General features: G+C 37.2%; 2 protein-coding genes across 18 annotated transcripts in view; one reads left to right on the forward strand and one right to left on the reverse strand.

Moving 5' to 3' along the window:
* Positions 1-3,857, reverse strand: part of crhb (corticotropin releasing hormone b) — a 38,826-nt gene extending 34,969 nt beyond the window's left edge. For 3 of the 4 annotated variants that reach the window (XR_013207313.1, XM_077244819.1, XM_077244821.1), the window contains exon 1: positions 3,189-3,420. The gene's annotated coding sequence lies outside the window, so the exon portion shown is untranslated. Of the gene's footprint in view, positions 1-3,188; positions 3,421-3,768 lie in introns of those variants that run through there. The other variant, XM_077244820.1, reaches the window with a different exon arrangement.
* Positions 3,858-6,491: 2,634 nt separating this feature from the next.
* pcyt1ba (phosphate cytidylyltransferase 1B, choline a) lies at positions 6,492-18,201 on the forward strand. 14 transcript variants are annotated; one of them, XM_077244832.1, is made up of 9 exons: positions 6,492-6,616; positions 6,709-6,934; positions 9,019-9,118; positions 14,845-14,961; positions 15,089-15,240; positions 15,312-15,390; positions 15,470-15,612; positions 16,080-16,268; positions 16,651-18,201. In XM_077244832.1, the coding sequence occupies exons 2-9, from the start codon at positions 6,896-6,898 to the stop codon at positions 16,861-16,863; spliced, it is 1,032 nt and encodes a 343-aa protein (XP_077100947.1). In that variant the 5' UTR covers positions 6,492-6,616; positions 6,709-6,895; the 3' UTR covers positions 16,864-18,201. The 14 variants fall into 14 exon arrangements, with proteins under 14 accessions (XP_077100947.1, XP_077100952.1, XP_077100946.1 ...); XM_077244837.1 differs by having other exon boundaries at positions 15,470-15,597; XM_077244831.1 differs by having other exon boundaries at positions 6,493-6,616; positions 6,728-6,934.
* The last annotated feature ends 30 nt before the right edge of the window (positions 18,202-18,231 follow it).

Here is an 18,231-nt window from a genome sequence, read left to right on the forward strand (position 1 = left end):
CGATTAGATGGATGCTGTATAGCTTTGGGGTTCTCTTCTCATCAAACAAATGGTATGTGATGCTTTGTTTGTTGTTTTATCATATGAAAATTCTTAACTATGCAAGCCAGATGTCGAACATAATTAGGCTTTATTTTCACACAGAGCATGTGTGATCAGGCCCTTATAGGCAGGAAATTGCTCCTGGTGTGACATGAATTGTATTTCGAGGCTCTATATCAGGCAAGTTAATTAATTTATTGCAACTAGCTGCGATCAGTAACTACATAAATTGTCCTGAGCGCTTTTCACGCAGAGCTCTTCAAACTGAGAAAGCCTTTGTGGCTTAAGCTTTTCCACTCTATATATTGCCTGAATATCTATACATAAGTCTGACAAAACAATGGGAATCAAGGCACTCTATTGTTGACATGCATGAATTCACATCATAATAATCTGACATCAGCTACATTTACATTTTACATTTATTCATTTAGCTGACGCTTTTATCCAAAGCGACTTACAATTGCTATACATGTCAGAGGTCGCACGCCTCTGGAGCAACTAGGGTTTAAGTGTCTTGCTCAGGGACAGTGGATTCGAACCTGGGTCTCTCACACCAAAGGCATGTGACTTAACCACTGCTCCATCACCACCCCGTCAGCTTTCTCATGATTTTTCCTGCAATAGTCTTCCACATAACTGCGATGTCAAAATAAGAAGAAATTTTTAAAGGAATACATATCCACAGCTAGTGGTGCATTAAACCAGTGGTTCTCAACCTTTTTTCGTCTGAGACCCCCTTTTTTCCCAAGAAAATATTTTAGGGCCCCCCCCTTCACATTTAATGAAATATTCGCTCTTGTAAGGTTGCAGAAAGGATGACAACATGTTTTGTTTTTAACCAAACAGTATGTTTTTTACTATAACCAGATATGTTTATGCACAAATAATAGCGTATAATATTGTAAATACTATAACAAAAACATCAGTAACATGTCGGCGCATTTCAGTGTAAGGGAACCCGCGGTGTGTGTAGACAGAAACTGCTCAGGGTAACACAAATATAACGGTTCATTAAGTAAGGTCTTTATACACCACTGTAAACTTATTTTTCAAGGTAGTGAGGAAACGGAGGAACTGTGGACCTGAGGAACTGTGTGTTCGCTGTCACTACGGTAGAAACATGACGACACAATATGTCGACCTCCATAGAAGAAACATGGCCCGCGGTTATGGAGATATAAATGTCTCATTCTAAGGTAATAAAAACATAACGGTTCATTATGCAAGGTCTTTATACACCACTGAAAACATAGTTATGGATCTTATATTGCATTTCTGTCAATAGATCCTCAGCAATATTACACATTGCACCTTTAATGCTCACTGTTCAACACTTTTCAAAATATGACACGACCCCCAAAGAGCTCGCTGAGGCCCCCTTGTGGGCCGAGACCCCCCTGTTGGGAACCGATGCATTAAACAATTTTATTGCACAACGTGGAGGTGAAGAACCAGCCGTTGCGAAGTGAATAAGGGTTGTAGTTGCGAAGCAGAGTGCATTCAAATTGTTTAATGTACAGCTAGCAGTGGATTATCCTGCTTATACCCTGGTCATTTGCCAAGTTAACAAGTTAAAGCTGTTGATTTTGCAGTGCAATATTTGACTGGACTGGTGAAAATCAGGGTTATTTCCGTCAGTTACAACTCGTTAGGTCTATTCAGCCCACTTTAGATTACACCGACAGCCGCAGGACGATAATTTGTTAATTTGATCATTTATTTGAATTAATTATTGAGAGAGAGAGAGAGAGAGAGAGAGAGAGAGAGAGAGAGAGAGAGAGAGAGAGAGAGAGAGAGAGAGAGAGAGAGAGAGAGAGAGAGATGTGTGTGTGAATTACCTCCATCTGCAGCATTTTCCTACTAACAGATCGTATATCACAGACCCTTTTCAGACTGTGATGACGTGTTTAACAGTCAGGTTTAAAAAATATATTTTTTAAAGTAGGCTATGTACATAAACATTACACTTTGTATTAGATTACCTTTGCATCAAATAAAAAAAATAGTAGTTAATGCTGCTGTGGGGGTGTTTCTAATACAGCGGCTGTGGGAGGGACGGTCAAATTTCTCGTACTTCTCTCTTCTAACAACCTTTATCAATCTCTCTCAGTTTGTTTCCTCTTTTTTTAAGTTTTTAAAAAACTATTGTGGAGTTTTTCCTTTTGCTATTTGACCAAATGGGAACACAACAAATATATTTGATGTAGTCTCTCATTCACCGCTACAGAAGCTGACCCAACTATGACGACTTCCGCTTCTGAGAAACTCAGAAATGTGAAAAGGGTCCATAATGAACCTACTTTTATACAAACGTAACAACAGCAATGCTACCCCTTGTTGCTGAAAAATATTATGTAGTGTTTCAGTAGCGAAGGTATTTTATTAGAGTCACGGGCCGCGTTAATAACCATAGATATAAACACAATAGATATAACATAGTTTATATATATGGTTAATAACATGCTTCTGCTCCATCATGTTTCTATGTGTGCAGACCATGGGTGCAGAGTAGACCTTTTTTTTTAGTCAATGGTGCACTGCAGACTGAAAAATCTCCAAACTGTGTGTGTGCTCTTAAAGCTTATAAATGAAAGCAGGAGCTCATTAATATAGAACGGTTATTAACTGACTGGAACTACCTGTGTTTTATTTTACACTTTTTTTAATTTCATCACACATGACGTGTTTAATGAAGTACTAGTAGGGGATTTTTTTTTTTTTTTACTCATTAAGTTACTAATATTTCACTGGGGCCTGCCTGTGCCTCAGTAAAAAGGGTCTAGCGACGCCCCTACTTAAGAGTATTTTGTTCGTGAATCGTTATCGGACTACACACGGCAGGTGCGTATGGTATTTCCCCGTGCTGTTAGCGAAGAAGAAAGCCACTGAAAGTGGTAAACAGAGAAAACAGTTAACAGAGACCTGCCTCATGCCAAAATTATGTAAGTTATCACTGCTCTTGTAAAGTGATCTCGAGAACTTATGTTTTAATAAGTTAGTTCTGCGTGCCATGAACGCATCACAATTGGCACTCGGCTCTACCTACTTATTTCCACTCTTCAACCCACCACCACCACCAGATGAGAGTGTGATATTTCTATAATAATCGCTCGTTAAAAATTAGTTGAAATTGAGCTACTTACATTTAAGATACAGCCAGTATCGACAGTTGTTTCGACTCTTTGCTGCGCCGACGACCATAGTTCCAAACAAAACTAACGTTACCGCAGATCTGACCAATTGCGCCTTTCCAAACTATATATACATACTATTTGACATTATAATTATTGTGTCACAAATCGTAGTATGTTGAAATTGATATTTCAAAGATGCCCGGATGATCTTTTTACTTTAAGAACCCGAAGTGCAGATCCGTGCACATGCTAACGGCTAACATTGCCCACAACCCATTGCGCGTTGGACGAGGATTCGATTAAATCCAAATTGATTTTTTGTTTTGTTGTGGCTTTTAGTAATAGTATGAATTTGTTAGCCTTACTGTTGTCTTTAAGCTAGTGTGCTCCAAAACAATGACAAGATTTGCATTTAGAATATAGGTATTCAAAACTTACAGTCTCTCACTTCAATAATTTTGATGACATCACCCTGCTCTTTGAACAAATCGTTTTTGTGAATGATTCAATGCACCACCTCTCTGCCACCTTCTGGCAGAACGATATCTAACCATTGCCAGCCACCGGTCGGTCTCTATGATCAACTTACCTCACGATGCTTTTGTGAAACGCAGCCCAGACCGACAGTCAGTCTGGAGCTTGCAAAAAAACAAACAAAAAACAGGTGATACAAACAATGAGAAGTTAGTCTAAAATAGCTAATCGAATTCTAGCATAGTAACTAATTTATGAATAAAACATAACGTCATACTTGTGTTATTAATAAATAATGTTTTTTTTTCAGTGAAATATTCTTTTAAAACTAGTATGAAATGTTTTAGCATGAAATGTTCCTAAGATGTGTCTTGCATCAACCTACTCATTTAGCAAGGATGCTACAGTGGATGCTGATTAACATTTAAATTGATTACATAAGCATGCATTTCCCTTGCAGTGTATTATTTTGCATGTCTGTGAAAATGAAAAAATAATTAGTTTGTTTGTAAGGCCAGAATTAAATTAATGTCTCTTAAAAGAAGTTACTTAGGCAGATTACGTCAAACAATTCTCAGAGGAATCTCAGTATTCAAGAGAGATAAAAAGAATATCTTTAACCTTGAATCAGCACACTTATATCACATTGCAATTGTCTCAAAAAGGAAGTGTTTTTTTTCTCCAGACCCTCAACGCCTTGGAGGGAAGAGTCTCTTCTCTTTGTCAAGGATCTTCCTGTTTATACTCTATTTGATTATGACACAGACCGATAACCTTTTTGAGCTGGAGCGCAGCTGCTTCACAAGCCGTGAGAGTTGAATCTATTAGCTTCGGCCCCACCGATGGAAGTGTTATTCACAGTACTGTTGAGTCTCTGGGGATACAGCAGTCAAAAGTACAGGCCCCCCAGTCTAAGAGGAAAATGAGACTCGGTCTTCATGATGATGAGGCGAGGAGCTCACAGAAAACACATAAGAGGATATCGAATCTCTCGCCAGCTCTCCTGGACCACATAAGGGGGTGGTTCTTCAAAGCACTTCTGTTCTGTCCTGTGACTGAAATAATTACGTGCTGAATGAAACTGGCACTCAATGGAGAGATGCACACAGGAAATGTTCAGGGAAAAGGCTGACAGAGGAAACTAAGTTTGTGCTGAATGGAGCAACTGTTATTCTCTTGATCCTGTTTATCATGAAACATTGTCAACCAATATTAAGAAACTGAAATTATCAGTTTTGTTGGATGGAAGCTGTATGGGGGAAAATATTAACAAATACTGCATGTCCAATTTCCAACCCTTATTTTATGCGGTAGCATCTTGTAACTATTTTAAATAACCACTTTGTGCCATGTTCAAACCATAGATTGTAAAAAGGTTCAAACACACTAACTTAAATTGAAACAATGGTGCCACCAAGTGGATAACAACTGAACAGTTCTCAAAATGTTTTCTGAACTGGAAGTAAATCCCAGTGAAAAACAAAACGCCTAATATAGCAATATTTTGCGGCTTTATTAGATACGCTGCCTGGCCAGGAAAAAAAAGTCGCTGTTTGGATTTAAATAGGCAAATGCTTAAGAGGTGATTATTATGGTTCTAGCATGTTATATGTTTGGCAACAGTTCTTCTAACCCTAATTGAGTATCCAGATTTTTATTTCTTAAACAACGTAGGAAGACACATGATGGCCATATTCCAGGATGACAATGTCAAGATTCATAAGGCTCAAATTGTGAAACTATGGTTGGGAGGGAGCATGGAGATTCATTTCCACACATGAAGTGCTGGAGGAGACTTTACAGAGTGCTTGACTCTTTCATCGTCAATACAAGATCTTGACCAAAAATGTATCCCCCTCTTGAAGGAAATAACATCACAACATTTATTTCCATCAAGAGGTGCGTACATTTTTGGTCAAGATCTTGTATTGACGATGCAAGAGTCAAGCACTCTGTAAAGTCTCCTCCAGCACATCCCAAAGACTTTGAATTAATTTTAGGTCTGGACTCTGAGGAGCCAATTCATGTGTGAAAATGATTCTTCATTCTCCCTCCCAACCATTCTATCACAATTTGAGCCTGACCTATCTTCACATTGTCATGCTGGAATATGGCCATCATGTGTCTAATATATATATTTATATGTGTGTATTATATGTATAGTATGTAATCTATTAAATCCCCATTTTATGAAACAAAAAATGAAACATTACATTAAAGCAATTAAATAAATAAATAAAAATAGCACAGAACTGTAGTAAGCTTTAATAGATGACTGTTCAATCATTGTATATCAATTACATTATATTTATATATAAATATATTTATATTATTATAAATATTATAATAAACTATTAGGATATTATTTATAATCATCAATAATTTAATTGTTTTTAATTTTTATCCTGTTTTTGAAAAAATAATTGCGAACCTGCATACAAAAATATGATCTTTGCCAGACGGGTCAAATTCAAGTAGTAAATGTTTTCACAACTACACAAAACTAATAAAAAATGCAGCTAAGGGCTTTGTTTTGCATGGCTTAAAATGGTTAGATCTATGTTTGAAACTATGTTTGCAAACTTAATTTAATGCTACAGTCGAGTATAGCAAACAAAATCATTCTAATAAATATAAAAAGACGTCACGTGAAATTAAAATATCTTTATTTTTAAATCTTAAATATAACTACATGGTTGTTTTTAACTGTATGAAAATGAAAATTGCTACAAACGCCTTACACTTCACTGTCATGTCTAAAGTTTAGGGCTGATAACTGGGGATCAGATGAGAAATCTATGTTACTATCCCAACTTAACTGTATTGTTGTCTTTTTCAGCAAGCCTTTGTGATCATGCACAATGAGGAAGCAAGATGAAGAGCACTCCGAGATACTCAGCAGTGGGTTCACAGTGATGGTGCTATAGCCTGCTCAGCCTACCACACTCTCGTATGTAAATTAGGTAGGAGGGTATGTTTGCTGATTGGTCCTCCCCACAGTTGCCACTGCCCTCATCAAAAGACTCTCTTCCTTGTTGTTGTTGTGCCATAATAGAGGTCCTGTGTGTGCGCAGGGAGGGGCTGAGAGGAAGAGAAGAGCGAGTGGGTGGGATCTAGCCACAGCCTGGAGTAGAGCATCCCTGACCGAGGCTCGGCTAACGGCTAGAAAAGCGCCTCCAGACTGATGCTGAGTCAGGTACAGGTGGAGTCACATCCTATTTGGCTTGGACCCTCCAGAAATCATGGAGGAGCTGGAACATACCTGTCCACTGCCACGAACGGTGAGATATATGCGTTTTGTTGTCGTCGAGGGCATCCTAGAAACGCTGAGGAGAGGCTGGATCACTTTTTCTTTGTTTTCATCTGTCCTTTTCATTGTCCTGCTGTCTGGGTGACACTGAGCTTGTGAAACTGCAGTTAAAGTGAGATGTTTTGTATTGACTGTGTGTGTGTGTGTTTGTGCTAATGCCATGTCATAATCCTGCTGCTATCAGCTCTTTTAATCCTTTGCATCTACCAGATGTTGTTTTTTAGTGAGAGAGCCAACGCTTTGGTTGGATGCTGCAGGGCTAATGTTACAGACACCATCCAGATTGAATTTATCTGCAGGTTGCCCTTTTGTGATGTTGCTCCTCCTCTTCACCTTGTATTGAATTCTGGGAAAGGTAGCCAACATCCTTCGAAACACCATCTCCGTTGCTATGGGAATGAATCATGCATTGCTCCATGGAGATTTTTCCTCCATATCACACCTACATTGCATATCTTCATTGTAAAATGTAAATGCATATGTACCAGCTGTCTCATGTTGACCGGCAGGAAGAAGCTCTCTGGGTATTTCCTGAAAGGACAGATGGTCACCATTGTCCCAAAGGTCCCAAAAGTCAGTGGAAGGTTAAAACAGAAAATATTCTCTAACATTTCTGTAATGTGTTTGCCCGGTATTTATTTAAGCAGCATCTGGTGGCTCCGCCCACATTTACGGAAACAGCTTGGGGCTAGTTGTCACACTAGGAAGTTGGCATCAGGATAGTATCTCTGTAACTACAAAGTTTTAAGTCAAAAACCACTATACTTGATATCTCTTGATTTCATAAATACATTTTGTTCTGTAGCAAAGTTTTTGAATTGGTTTCAAACACCAAGTTCAAAATGGTCTTAAATTAGAATAATGCAAACATTTTGGGTTTTTTTTTATTTACTGTTGGATAAAGAAGTGAACTCCAAAAACTACAATTTAATGGTTTGATAATTTTTGTTACCTTTTTCATTTTGTTGTTTTACTCGTTAAATTAAGCAAAAACCCAAATATAATAAATTATATAAAATACAATGTTAAGTAAGACTTGAAGTGGATAATGTTTTTATTAGGCAAAAACCCATTGCCTAACAGTATATTTTATTTAATATATCAAAATATAAAATGCATTATAATATTATTAATATAATATTATTATATTAATAACAGACTTGAAGTGGTCAATGTTTTTATTAAACAAAAACCCATTAAATATAAAATTGTTTCAAAAGATCAAATTCAAATCTGTCTTAAATTAGAATACTTTAAAAAAAGTTTTAGATAAAATATTTTTGCTAGTTTATAGAATTAAATAGTTTGCTAGATGTTGGGTAAAAAAGTGAGCACAATAAAACCAATTTGATATTTTTGATGTTACCTTTTTCTATTTCTATTTTTATGAATTATTTAGTAAATATTATTTATGCATATGTTCCAGCTATTAATATAATACAGACTTGAAGTGGACAATGTTTTTAACAAGATAATATTTAATAAATTCTTTCCATATCGAAATTGATTTTAGCCTATTTCAATTATTTTTAGCCAAAATTCAATACAATTTTGACAACTAACCCCATTCTTCCCCACATTTAAACTCTCTGAAAGATGCACAAAAAATTAAGTGTATCCCTGCTGCCATGCTATACATTGAAATGCCATGTGTTGTGACAGTCTCTGCAGACCTATTAATCTCTGTTTATGCAATAAGCCTCTAGGAGGTTTGAATAGATTGAAATATCTATTATGTACAGCATGTCTGTGTCTATCTCCCCACTCTGTGCTGCTGTGGACGAATTATTTGTCTTTAGTCTACGATATCAGAGAAGCCTCTACTGGACAAATCAATATTCGGCGTTACACAGATTGTCTTGAAATCAATACGTCAGATAATAACCTGTATTAGTACAAAAGGGAAACATTTTTGAGAAGATTAAATAGGGTGTCAAGTCAGCAGGATCTTGGCTTGTTTAACCTAAACAACAGTATTTTATTTGGGAAGCTACAATGTCTATATATTTCTCATAATTTCTCTCAAATCAATATATTCTTGATTCTTCTCTTCAGACTCTTATAGAGCCAGCCTTATTTACCCCCGAGACGAGTTGTAAGTGTCGGGCGCCACATGAGAAGCTGACTGTAGAGCAAGCTCGACTCGGAACGCCCGGTCAGTCTGTACTTTCTCTCTTCACACTTCATTCATTATAAAAAAATACACACTAGTTTAAAAAAATACTTTTGTAATAAGGTCATTCCTGTTACGCTATAACCTCAGAAAATGAATATGCTTACGTCATGAAGTAGTTCTGTAACTGGGTGTAACACTCATAAATATGCTATCTCAAGCTCTTAAATAGTAACTAAAACTTAACTTTATTAATGCGCATAACTTCATTCATTATATCTTGATTCATTACAACCACATTTCCAGAAAAGTTGGAACGTTTTGTAAAATGCGATAAAATCAAGAATCTGTGATTTTGTTTATTCTCTTTAACCTTTATTTAACTGACAAAAGTATAAAGAAAAGCTTTTCAAAGTTTCACTGACCAACTTAAGTGTATTTTGTAAATATAAACAAATTTTGATTTTGATGGCTGCGACACACTCCAAAAAAGTTGGGACAGAGGCATTTTTAACACTGTCACATCAACCTTCCTTTTAATTACACTTCGTAAATGTTTGGGAATTGAGGATTCTAATTGTTGCAGTTTTGCAACAGTTTTTTCCCAATCTTTTCTGATACCAGACATCTGCTCAACAGTCTATGGTCGTCCTTGTCTGATTCTCCTTTTCATAATGTGTCATACATGTAACATTTTCAATAAGAGAAAGATCTGGACTGCAGTCAGGCACATCCACTCTATGGTGTGGAGTGTCTAGAAACCAGCATGTGTTGAATGAGGCCGGGCATTGTCTTGCTTCCCAGGAAAGATGTCATCTTGATGCCATTAAATGTTTCTGTACAATCCCATTATATGCCTCTATGTCAGTGATACCTTCACACAAATGTAAGTCACCCTCGCCGTTTGCACGGATGCCCCCTAATACCAGGACAGATGTTTGCTTTTGCACCTGTCACTGATAAAAGTCTGATTGGTCCCTTTCGTCTTTGGGACTGAAAACTTGATGTCCATTTTTTCCGAACACAAGCTGAAACATGGTCTCATCTGACCACAGCACACATTTCAACTGTCTTTTGGACTATCTGAGATGAGCTCGGGCCCAGAGAACTCGGGGGTATCTCTGTATTGAACAGATGTGTAGCTTTCTCCTTGCGAAACAGAGATTTGAGTGGCATTTCTTGATGCAGCGTCAGACTGTGTTAAGTGACAAAGGTTTTCCAAAGTACTCCAGAGCTCATGTGGCTGTATTTAACACAGTTGCATGATAATTTCTCATGCAATGCTGTCTGAGGGCTCAAAGGTCACACACATTCAACAGAGGTCTCCTGCCTTGCCCTACACAGACTGAGATTTCTCTGGATTCCCTGAATCTTTTCACAATATTTTTCATTGTAGATGGTGAAAGACAGATTCTTTGCAATCTTATATAGAAATGTGATTTTTGAATTGTTTGACAATTCTCTCATGATATTTGGCACAAAGTGATGAGCCATGACCCATCTTTGCTCACAAAAAAAAAAGAGATGTTCCTTTTACACTCAATCACGATACTCTCACCTATTACCAGTTCACCTGCTCATTGTGGACTGTTTCAAAAGAGTTTAAATTAGATATTCTATAAGCTTTTCACTTTTATTTTGCCTTTGTCCCAACTTTTTTGGAGTGTTACAACCATCAAAAAATTTAAATGTGTTTCTATTTACAAAATACACCTAAGTTGGCCAGTGAAAACTTTGAAAATATTTTCTTTGTACATTTGTCAGTTAAATAAAGGTTAAAGAGAATTAACAAATAACAGATTGTAAATTTTAGTGCATTTTATATGTCCCAATTTTTCCGGAAATGGGGTTGTATATAGAACATTAACAGGATGAAACCTAAGTATATATATATATTTTTGGATATGTGTGTATATATATATATATATATATATGTATATATATACACAGTATCTCACAAAAGTGAGTACATCCCTCACATTTCTGCAAACATTTTAGTATATCTTCTCAAGGGACAATACTATAGAAATGAAACTTGGATATATTTTAGTGTAGGCAATGTGCTGCAAGTATAGCAGTACATATTTACTGTCCTCTTAAAATAACTCAACACACAGCCATTATTGTCAACATAGCTAGCAACAAAAGTGAGCACACCCTAAGTGAACATTTCAAAACTGTGTCCAAACTGTCAATATTTTGTGTGAGTACCGTTGTTATCTAGCACTGCCTTAATCCTCCTAGCCATGGAATTCACCAGAGCTACACAGCTTGTTGCTGGGATCCTCTTCCACTCCTCCATAATGACATCACGAAGCAGCTGGATGTTAGACATATGGTGCTTCTCCACCTTCAGCTTGAGGACGCCTCACAGGTGCTCAATAGGGTTCAGATCTGGAGAACTACTTGGCCACTCCATCACCTTCAGCTTCCTCAGCAAGGCAGTTGTCATCTTGGCTGTGTGTTTGGGGTCGTTATCATGGCGTTCGGCCCAGTTTCTGAAGGGAGTGCATCAAGTTCTGCTTCAGAATGTCACAGCACATGTTAGAATCCATGTTTCCCTCAATGAAGCGCAGCTCCCCAGTACCAGCAGCACTCATGCAGCCCCAGACCATGATGCTACCACCGCCATGGCTGACTGTTGGCAAGACACAATCTTCTTGGTACTCCTCACCAGGGCGCCGCCACACATTCTGGACACCATCTGAGCCAAACAAGTTTATCTTAGTCTCATCAGGCCACAGGACATGGTTCCAGTAATTCATGCTCTTGGACAGGTTGCTTTCAGCAAACAGTTTGCAGGCTTTCTTGTGAACCAGCTTCAGAAGAGGCTTCCTTCTGGGACGACGGCCATGCAAACCGACTTGTTGTAGTGTGCAGTGTATGGTCTGAGCACTGACAAGCTGACCTTCTGCTTCTACAACCTCTAAAGCAATGCTGGCAGCACTCATACGTCTGTTTTTTTTTAAGCCAGCTTCTGCACCTGACGCACAGCACGAGGACTCAGTTTCTTTGATTGACCCTTGCGAGGCCTGTTCCAATGTGGAACCAGTATTGGACAACCTCTGTATGACCCTGGCCACTGTAACTCAGTTTCAGGGTGTTACCAATCTTCTGTTGCAACTATTCTAATTCTCAATCCTTAGAGAGTTCTTTACCATGAGGTGCCGTGTTGAACATCCAGTGGTCATTATGAGAGAATTGTACTCAAAGCACAAATTGTAACTGCTCTAATACAAGATACACAATTGTTTATGGTCCTGTCAAGCAGAAAAAAACATGAACATGATGAATAGGACATGTGGCTTTGCATGTTTAAATGACATACAGCTATTATAACTCAGGGTGTTCTCACTTTTGTTGCTAGCTATGTTGACAATAATGGCTGTGTGTTGAGTTATTTTCAGAGGACAGTAAATCTATACTGCTATACAAGCAGTTCAGTTCAGTTCATTTATTTCTAAAGCACATTTAAAAACAGTCACATGACTGCCCAAAGTGCTGTACAGGCATAAGCTAAAAATCAAAGAGAAAACAACTAAGAAACTACATGTATAAATTAGAAGCTATACAGAGTATAGACATTAACAAGTATTAAAAGCTAATGAAAACAAATAGGTTTTCAGTAGAGATTTAAAAACAGATAAGGAAGAAGCTACTCTAAGTTGTCGCGGCAAGCTGTTCCACAATCTAGGCCCCACCACCGAAAAGGCTCTATCTCCTCTACGTTTGAGTCTAGTACGAGGAACAGTGAGTATATTTAGCTTACTAGATCTTAGGCCGCAGGACGGGCTATAGGAGTGTAGAAGTTCAGACAGGTAACTTGGGGCAAGATGATGCAGACATTTGTACACTAAAAGGAGAATTTTATAGTCAATCCTAAATTGGACTGGTAGCCAATGGAGAGCTTGCAGGATGGGAGTGACATGATCGAATTTTCGTCTTTTCTTGAGAAATTTGGCCGCAGCATTCCGGACCAATTGAAGACGAACGAGCTGGGACTTAGAAATGCCACAGTACAGTGTATTACAGTAATCCAAGCGGGGTGTTATAAAAGCATGGATAGCTGTCTCAAGGGATTTTTCGGGCAAGAAATGCTTAATTTTGGCAAGAAGGCGGAGTTGGAAAAAGCTAGTAGCGACAACAGAAAACAGTTTCTCTAGAGTTAATCGACTGTCCAGGAAAACTCCTAGGTTCCGTACACGGCTTGTATTAAATGTAGACAAATTACCTAAAGTGGTGTTGTCAAACTCAAATTTGTCAGATGGGGCAAAAACTATAATCTCAGTCTTTGAATCGTTTAATCTTAAAAAGTTACTTGCCAGCCAAAGCTTTACCTAATCGAGACAATCCAATAGATTTAAATACAGAGGGGTCATTTCTTTTTATCGGCAAATAGATCTGCGTATCGTCCGCATAAAAATGGAAAGAGACACCATGCCTTCTTATAATCGAGCCTAAAGGAAGCATGTACAGAGAGAAAAGCGAGGGAGATAAAATAGAGCCCTGAGGGAGTCCAGTTTCAAGGGGAGCAGCAGAGGAGGTAAAACTGCCAATCCTGACTGAAAAATATCTGTCAGTTAGCAGAACACTGACTACTCTAAAATAGATCCAAGTTTCATTTCTATAGTATTGTCCCTTGAGAAGATATACTAAAATGTTTGCTGAAATGTGAGGGGTGTACTCACTTGTGTGAGATACTGTATGTATATTTGTATGCATAACTATTGACACAATCCAAAGACAAGTAAGCATTTAAGTCTAAGACCCATGGTTGTTGATTTACTAAAAAGTATTTTTTTTTATATAAATGTGTAAGTGTACATGTGCAAAAAAATGTTCCAAAGTTCTTTTCTGGAAAAGAACAAGTTTATTTTTATCTTTTGGACCCTTTTCACTATTTCTATAAAACATTGATAAGTTAAGCTACTTAAACTGATCCCATATCAGAGGCAGAGGAAAATGCAGTGCTTGTAGAATAGCCCACCACTGGGATCAGACATCGCAAGACTAGATTCAGGGATTCCGTGACCCAGATTCTCACAGTCACAAAGCTCTCGCATACCACATTTCTGCTGGGCAATGATAACTGAGCTCGGCTACAGTGAAGAAGAGACCAAAGGAGAAGGGGTGAAAAGTTTTTGACTATTTTAAGTTTGTGGAAGGTAAAACAGGAAAAAGTTGAACACGACCATCTTAAAGGCGTTCATTACCGTTCAAACTTTGGACTCAATAATTTAAAATATTTTTTAAATACACTTTTTATGCTCACTAAAGGCTGCATTTATTTGATCAAAATTACATACATAGTAACATTGTGAATAACTGTTTTCTATTTAAATATATTTTAAAATGTAATTAATTCCTGTCATGGCAAAGCTGAATTTTCAGCATCATTACTCCAGTCTTTAGTGTCACATGATCCTTCAGAAATCATTCTAATGTGCTGATTTGCCACTCAAAAACAATTCTTGTTATTATTATCAATGTTGAAAAAGTTAAAAGTCAGGATATTTTGATGAATTCAAAGTTCAAAAGAACAGCATTTATTTGAGAAATAAATATTTTGTAACAATCTAATTGTCTTTACTTGTACTTTTCATTAGTTTAATGCATCCTTGCTCAATAAAAGTATCAATTTCTTTTCTTTTTTTTAAACTAAGTGACCCAAAACTTTTGAACGTTAATGTATAAACCATTTTTTTTTTGTGTATGTTCAGGAAAATTGTGAATAATTTCTAAATGTGACTTGAATTTTCCATTCTCAGTGGACCGGCCGGTGCGAATCTATGCAGATGGCATCTTCGATCTTTTTCATTCTGGACACGCTCGCGCCCTGATGCAGGCTAAGAATCTGTTCCCAAACGCTTACCTTATAGTTGGAGGTACAGACACACTTAATTTACTGATCCAGACTTTTCAGTATTCTGTAGGAGATGTTGAATTAATAATTGTGTGTTCCTAAACTGATGAAATATGTATTTGTGTGTGTTTGTTTGTGTGTGTGTTAAGTATGCAGTGATGAACTCACTCACAAGTTCAAGGGTTTCACCGTAATGACAGAAGACGAGCGGTACGAGGCGTTGAGACACTGCCGCTACGTCGATGAGATTTTGCGTGATGCGCCCTGGACTCTTACCCCAGATTTTTTAGAAAAACACAAGGTTAGTCAAGTCTTAGCACAGTACTGTACCCATAATTCCCTGCGATTAACCCTCTGGTTCGTATTCTCTAGATTGACTTTGTGGCACATGACGACATCCCATACTCCTCTGCTGGATCTGAGGACGTGTACAAGCATATTAAGGAGGCAGGTAAAGAAAAGCATTCTTCTCTTAAAGGCATGTGTATGTTTGTGCTTCAGACCAGGTCTAACATGTGTGAGTGTCTCAGGTATGTTTGTGCCCACTAAAAGGACAGAAGGGATCTCAACGTCCGACCTGATCACCCGGATAGTGAGAGACTATGACGTGTACGCTAGACGCAACTTGCAGAGGGGCTACACCGCTAAAGAACTGAATGTCAGTTATATTAATGTAAGAAAGTGAACTTAATGTATTTAAATGTTGAATCTATTTTATTAAATAAAACATATTAATTTCTGCATGAAACTTTTGACATTTTTGGGGTCACATCACAGGACATGTTACAACCCGAACTAAAAAAATACATATCGAAAATATGTTTTAATTCATTAATTTAAACATGCTCATCATAGAGGGATGTATTTGGGTAAATATATGAATATATAACTGAATATATAAATATAGTGAGAATATGAATGTTTCAATAGTTTTGAAAAAAAGATTTAAAAAAATAGACCAAAAACATTACATTACACAGCGTTGCATTATTTGACCCATAATTAAAAACAATAAAACGTTCTCATTGAAAATTCAAATTTTCTTTGAAGTACGAAACATTACGAAAGTAAAGTGTGTTTTGAATGCCATTGCGTTATATAAAATGCTTGCTGAACTGACTCTGAACTGTTTCTGGACAGGAAAAGAAGTATCGTCTGCAGAATCAGGTGGACAAGATGAAAGAGAAAGTGCGGACGGTGGAGGAGAAGTCCAAGCACTTTGTATATAGAGTGGAAGAGAAGAGCCATGATCTTATCCAGAAGTGGGAGGAGAAATCACGAGAGTTCATTGGGAACTTCCTGGAACTATTCGGCCCAGATGGGACATGGGTAAGCAAATATGTATTTATTTGTATATATATATATATATATATATAATGTATACACACACTTTACCGTTCAAAAGGGGTCAGTAAATGTGTAATAATTTTAAAAGAAGACTCTTATGCTCACAGAGGGGTCATTTATTTAGTCAAAAATATAGTAGAAACAGTAATATTGTGAAATATTATTAAAGTGTAAAAGAAAAGTTTTCTATTTTATTAAATTTTCAAATGCTGCTTTTTCAGCATAATTACTCCAGTCTTCAGTGTCATATGATCCTTCAGAAATCATTCTAACTAATTTCTTTAATAAAAAATAAAAAAATCCTGCTGACCCTAAACTTTTGAATGGTGTATATGTATATAGTATGACCTTTTCATTTTTCCAGAAGCAGATGTTTCAGGATCGCAGTGGACGAATGATCCAGGCGTTATCTCCGCGCGGGTCACCCAGCAACAGCCCACCAAGGGAATTTTCCCCATCCCGCTCCCCGTCACCCCCCTCCCGCTGGGCCATGCCCAGAACCTCACCGCCCTCGTCCCCGAAGGGTGCTTCAGCCTCCATCAGCAGCATGAGCGAGGGAGATGAGGATGAGAAGTGAAAAGTGGCCCATCACACACAGAATAGACTGCACTTTACTCATTCACACGTCACATACATAACACACACTGGCAGCAATGACAGGTCAACTACCCTCATGGGAAAATTTTAAAGTACTGTACACAGTGCAGGGTAGTTGAAGTCCTGTTTAGTTGTGCTGGTATTACAGCAAAAAGCCATTGCAGCCCTGAACAGATCCTGAGAGGAGATTTAGTAAACAGAGGGGGGATTCACTGAATAAATTGTGGCCACATTTGAACACGCTGTGTGAGCGTTTCACACCCAATTCCCTAAACATGAACGCAAATCAACAGGGATATCAGTATAACATTGTTTTTTTGGATCATATTAGAATTTATTGGATATTTAATTGTGTGTGCTCAATTCCTGTGTTTTTAAATTGAAATTACCGTTGTCATTTTCTAACACACATAAAGTTAAAATTTAACCCAATAATAATGTAATAACTTGAATGTAATCTTAAGCAAATCTCAAAATAAATGTCCATTTGTCATACTGTACATTATAATGTTAGTTTAGTTTTTATTTATTTAGAATAGTATAGAAATATAACAAAAAATATACAAAATGAAGTATAGATTAGGGTTAGTATCAGTTATCAGCTATAACAAGAAAAAATTATTATTTGCTTATTTTAAGTTTACTTTAATTAGGTCAATGACAGAGTAGTGGCCAAATAAAAGTGCGGTTAGTGAAATAGACACCGATTTTTGCACTGAAATACTGAGCAAAAGTGGCACAACTTTAGTGAATTCTCCCCAAATGTTTAAAAGGATAAGGACTGATTCTGTCGTCTATTGCTCAGGACTGCCCTACTGTAACATACTGTAAATACACCAATCCGTTCCTTGTTTTCAAGAAAAATGTCTGATCCACCTCATGAATATGTATCAGTGCACCAATGAGGAGGCCGCTAGCGTTCACTAAATTGTCTGTGCATGAATGTGTTTAATTCTCATTAACAGTCATTAACTTGTGTTACTGCAGCTTTTACCACAACATAAAGCAATTTCTTTGCACGTTGTGGTATGATCAAGAATTGTCTTAAGAATAACACAGCCAAAAGGTCTAGTAGCTTTTAGATAAATGGTAATAAAATGAAAAAATCATGAAAATGAGGGATATCACATTAATCTGTGCTTCTCAATTTACATGTAATTCCTCCCGTCTTGTCTAGTTATGCCATTATGTGTATGCAAGAGCCACGTCAATTGACATAATCTGTACTTTGTAAACATTTTCTTTATTTGGTTTGTATATGTTTTCTTTTACATTAAAACTAGCATAAAATGTAAATAATAAACTGAGAACAGAACAATTGCCAGCTAAGTGATTAATTACAAATTCA

Source organism: Siphateles boraxobius, unplaced genomic scaffold, assembly GCF_051911475.1.
Source record: "Siphateles boraxobius isolate OS27281-9 unplaced genomic scaffold, OSU_SipBor_1 26, whole genome shotgun sequence".
NCBI classification, from domain to species: Eukaryota; Metazoa; Chordata; class Actinopteri; order Cypriniformes; family Leuciscidae; genus Siphateles; species Siphateles boraxobius.

Excerpts from the sequence above, each read along its gene's own strand:
- pcyt1ba (XM_077244826.1), top strand. The coding sequence starts at position 7,174 with ATGTTGTTTTTTAGTGAGAGAGCCAACGCTTTGGTTGGATGCTGCAGG. Across the intron at positions 14,962-15,088 it reads CGCTTACCTTATAGTTGGAG|TATGCAGTGATGAACTCACT; the intron begins GTACAGACACAC and ends GTGTGTGTTAAG. Across the intron at positions 15,613-16,079 it reads TGAATGTCAGTTATATTAAT|GAAAAGAAGTATCGTCTGCA; the intron begins GTAAGAAAGTGA and ends GTTTCTGGACAG.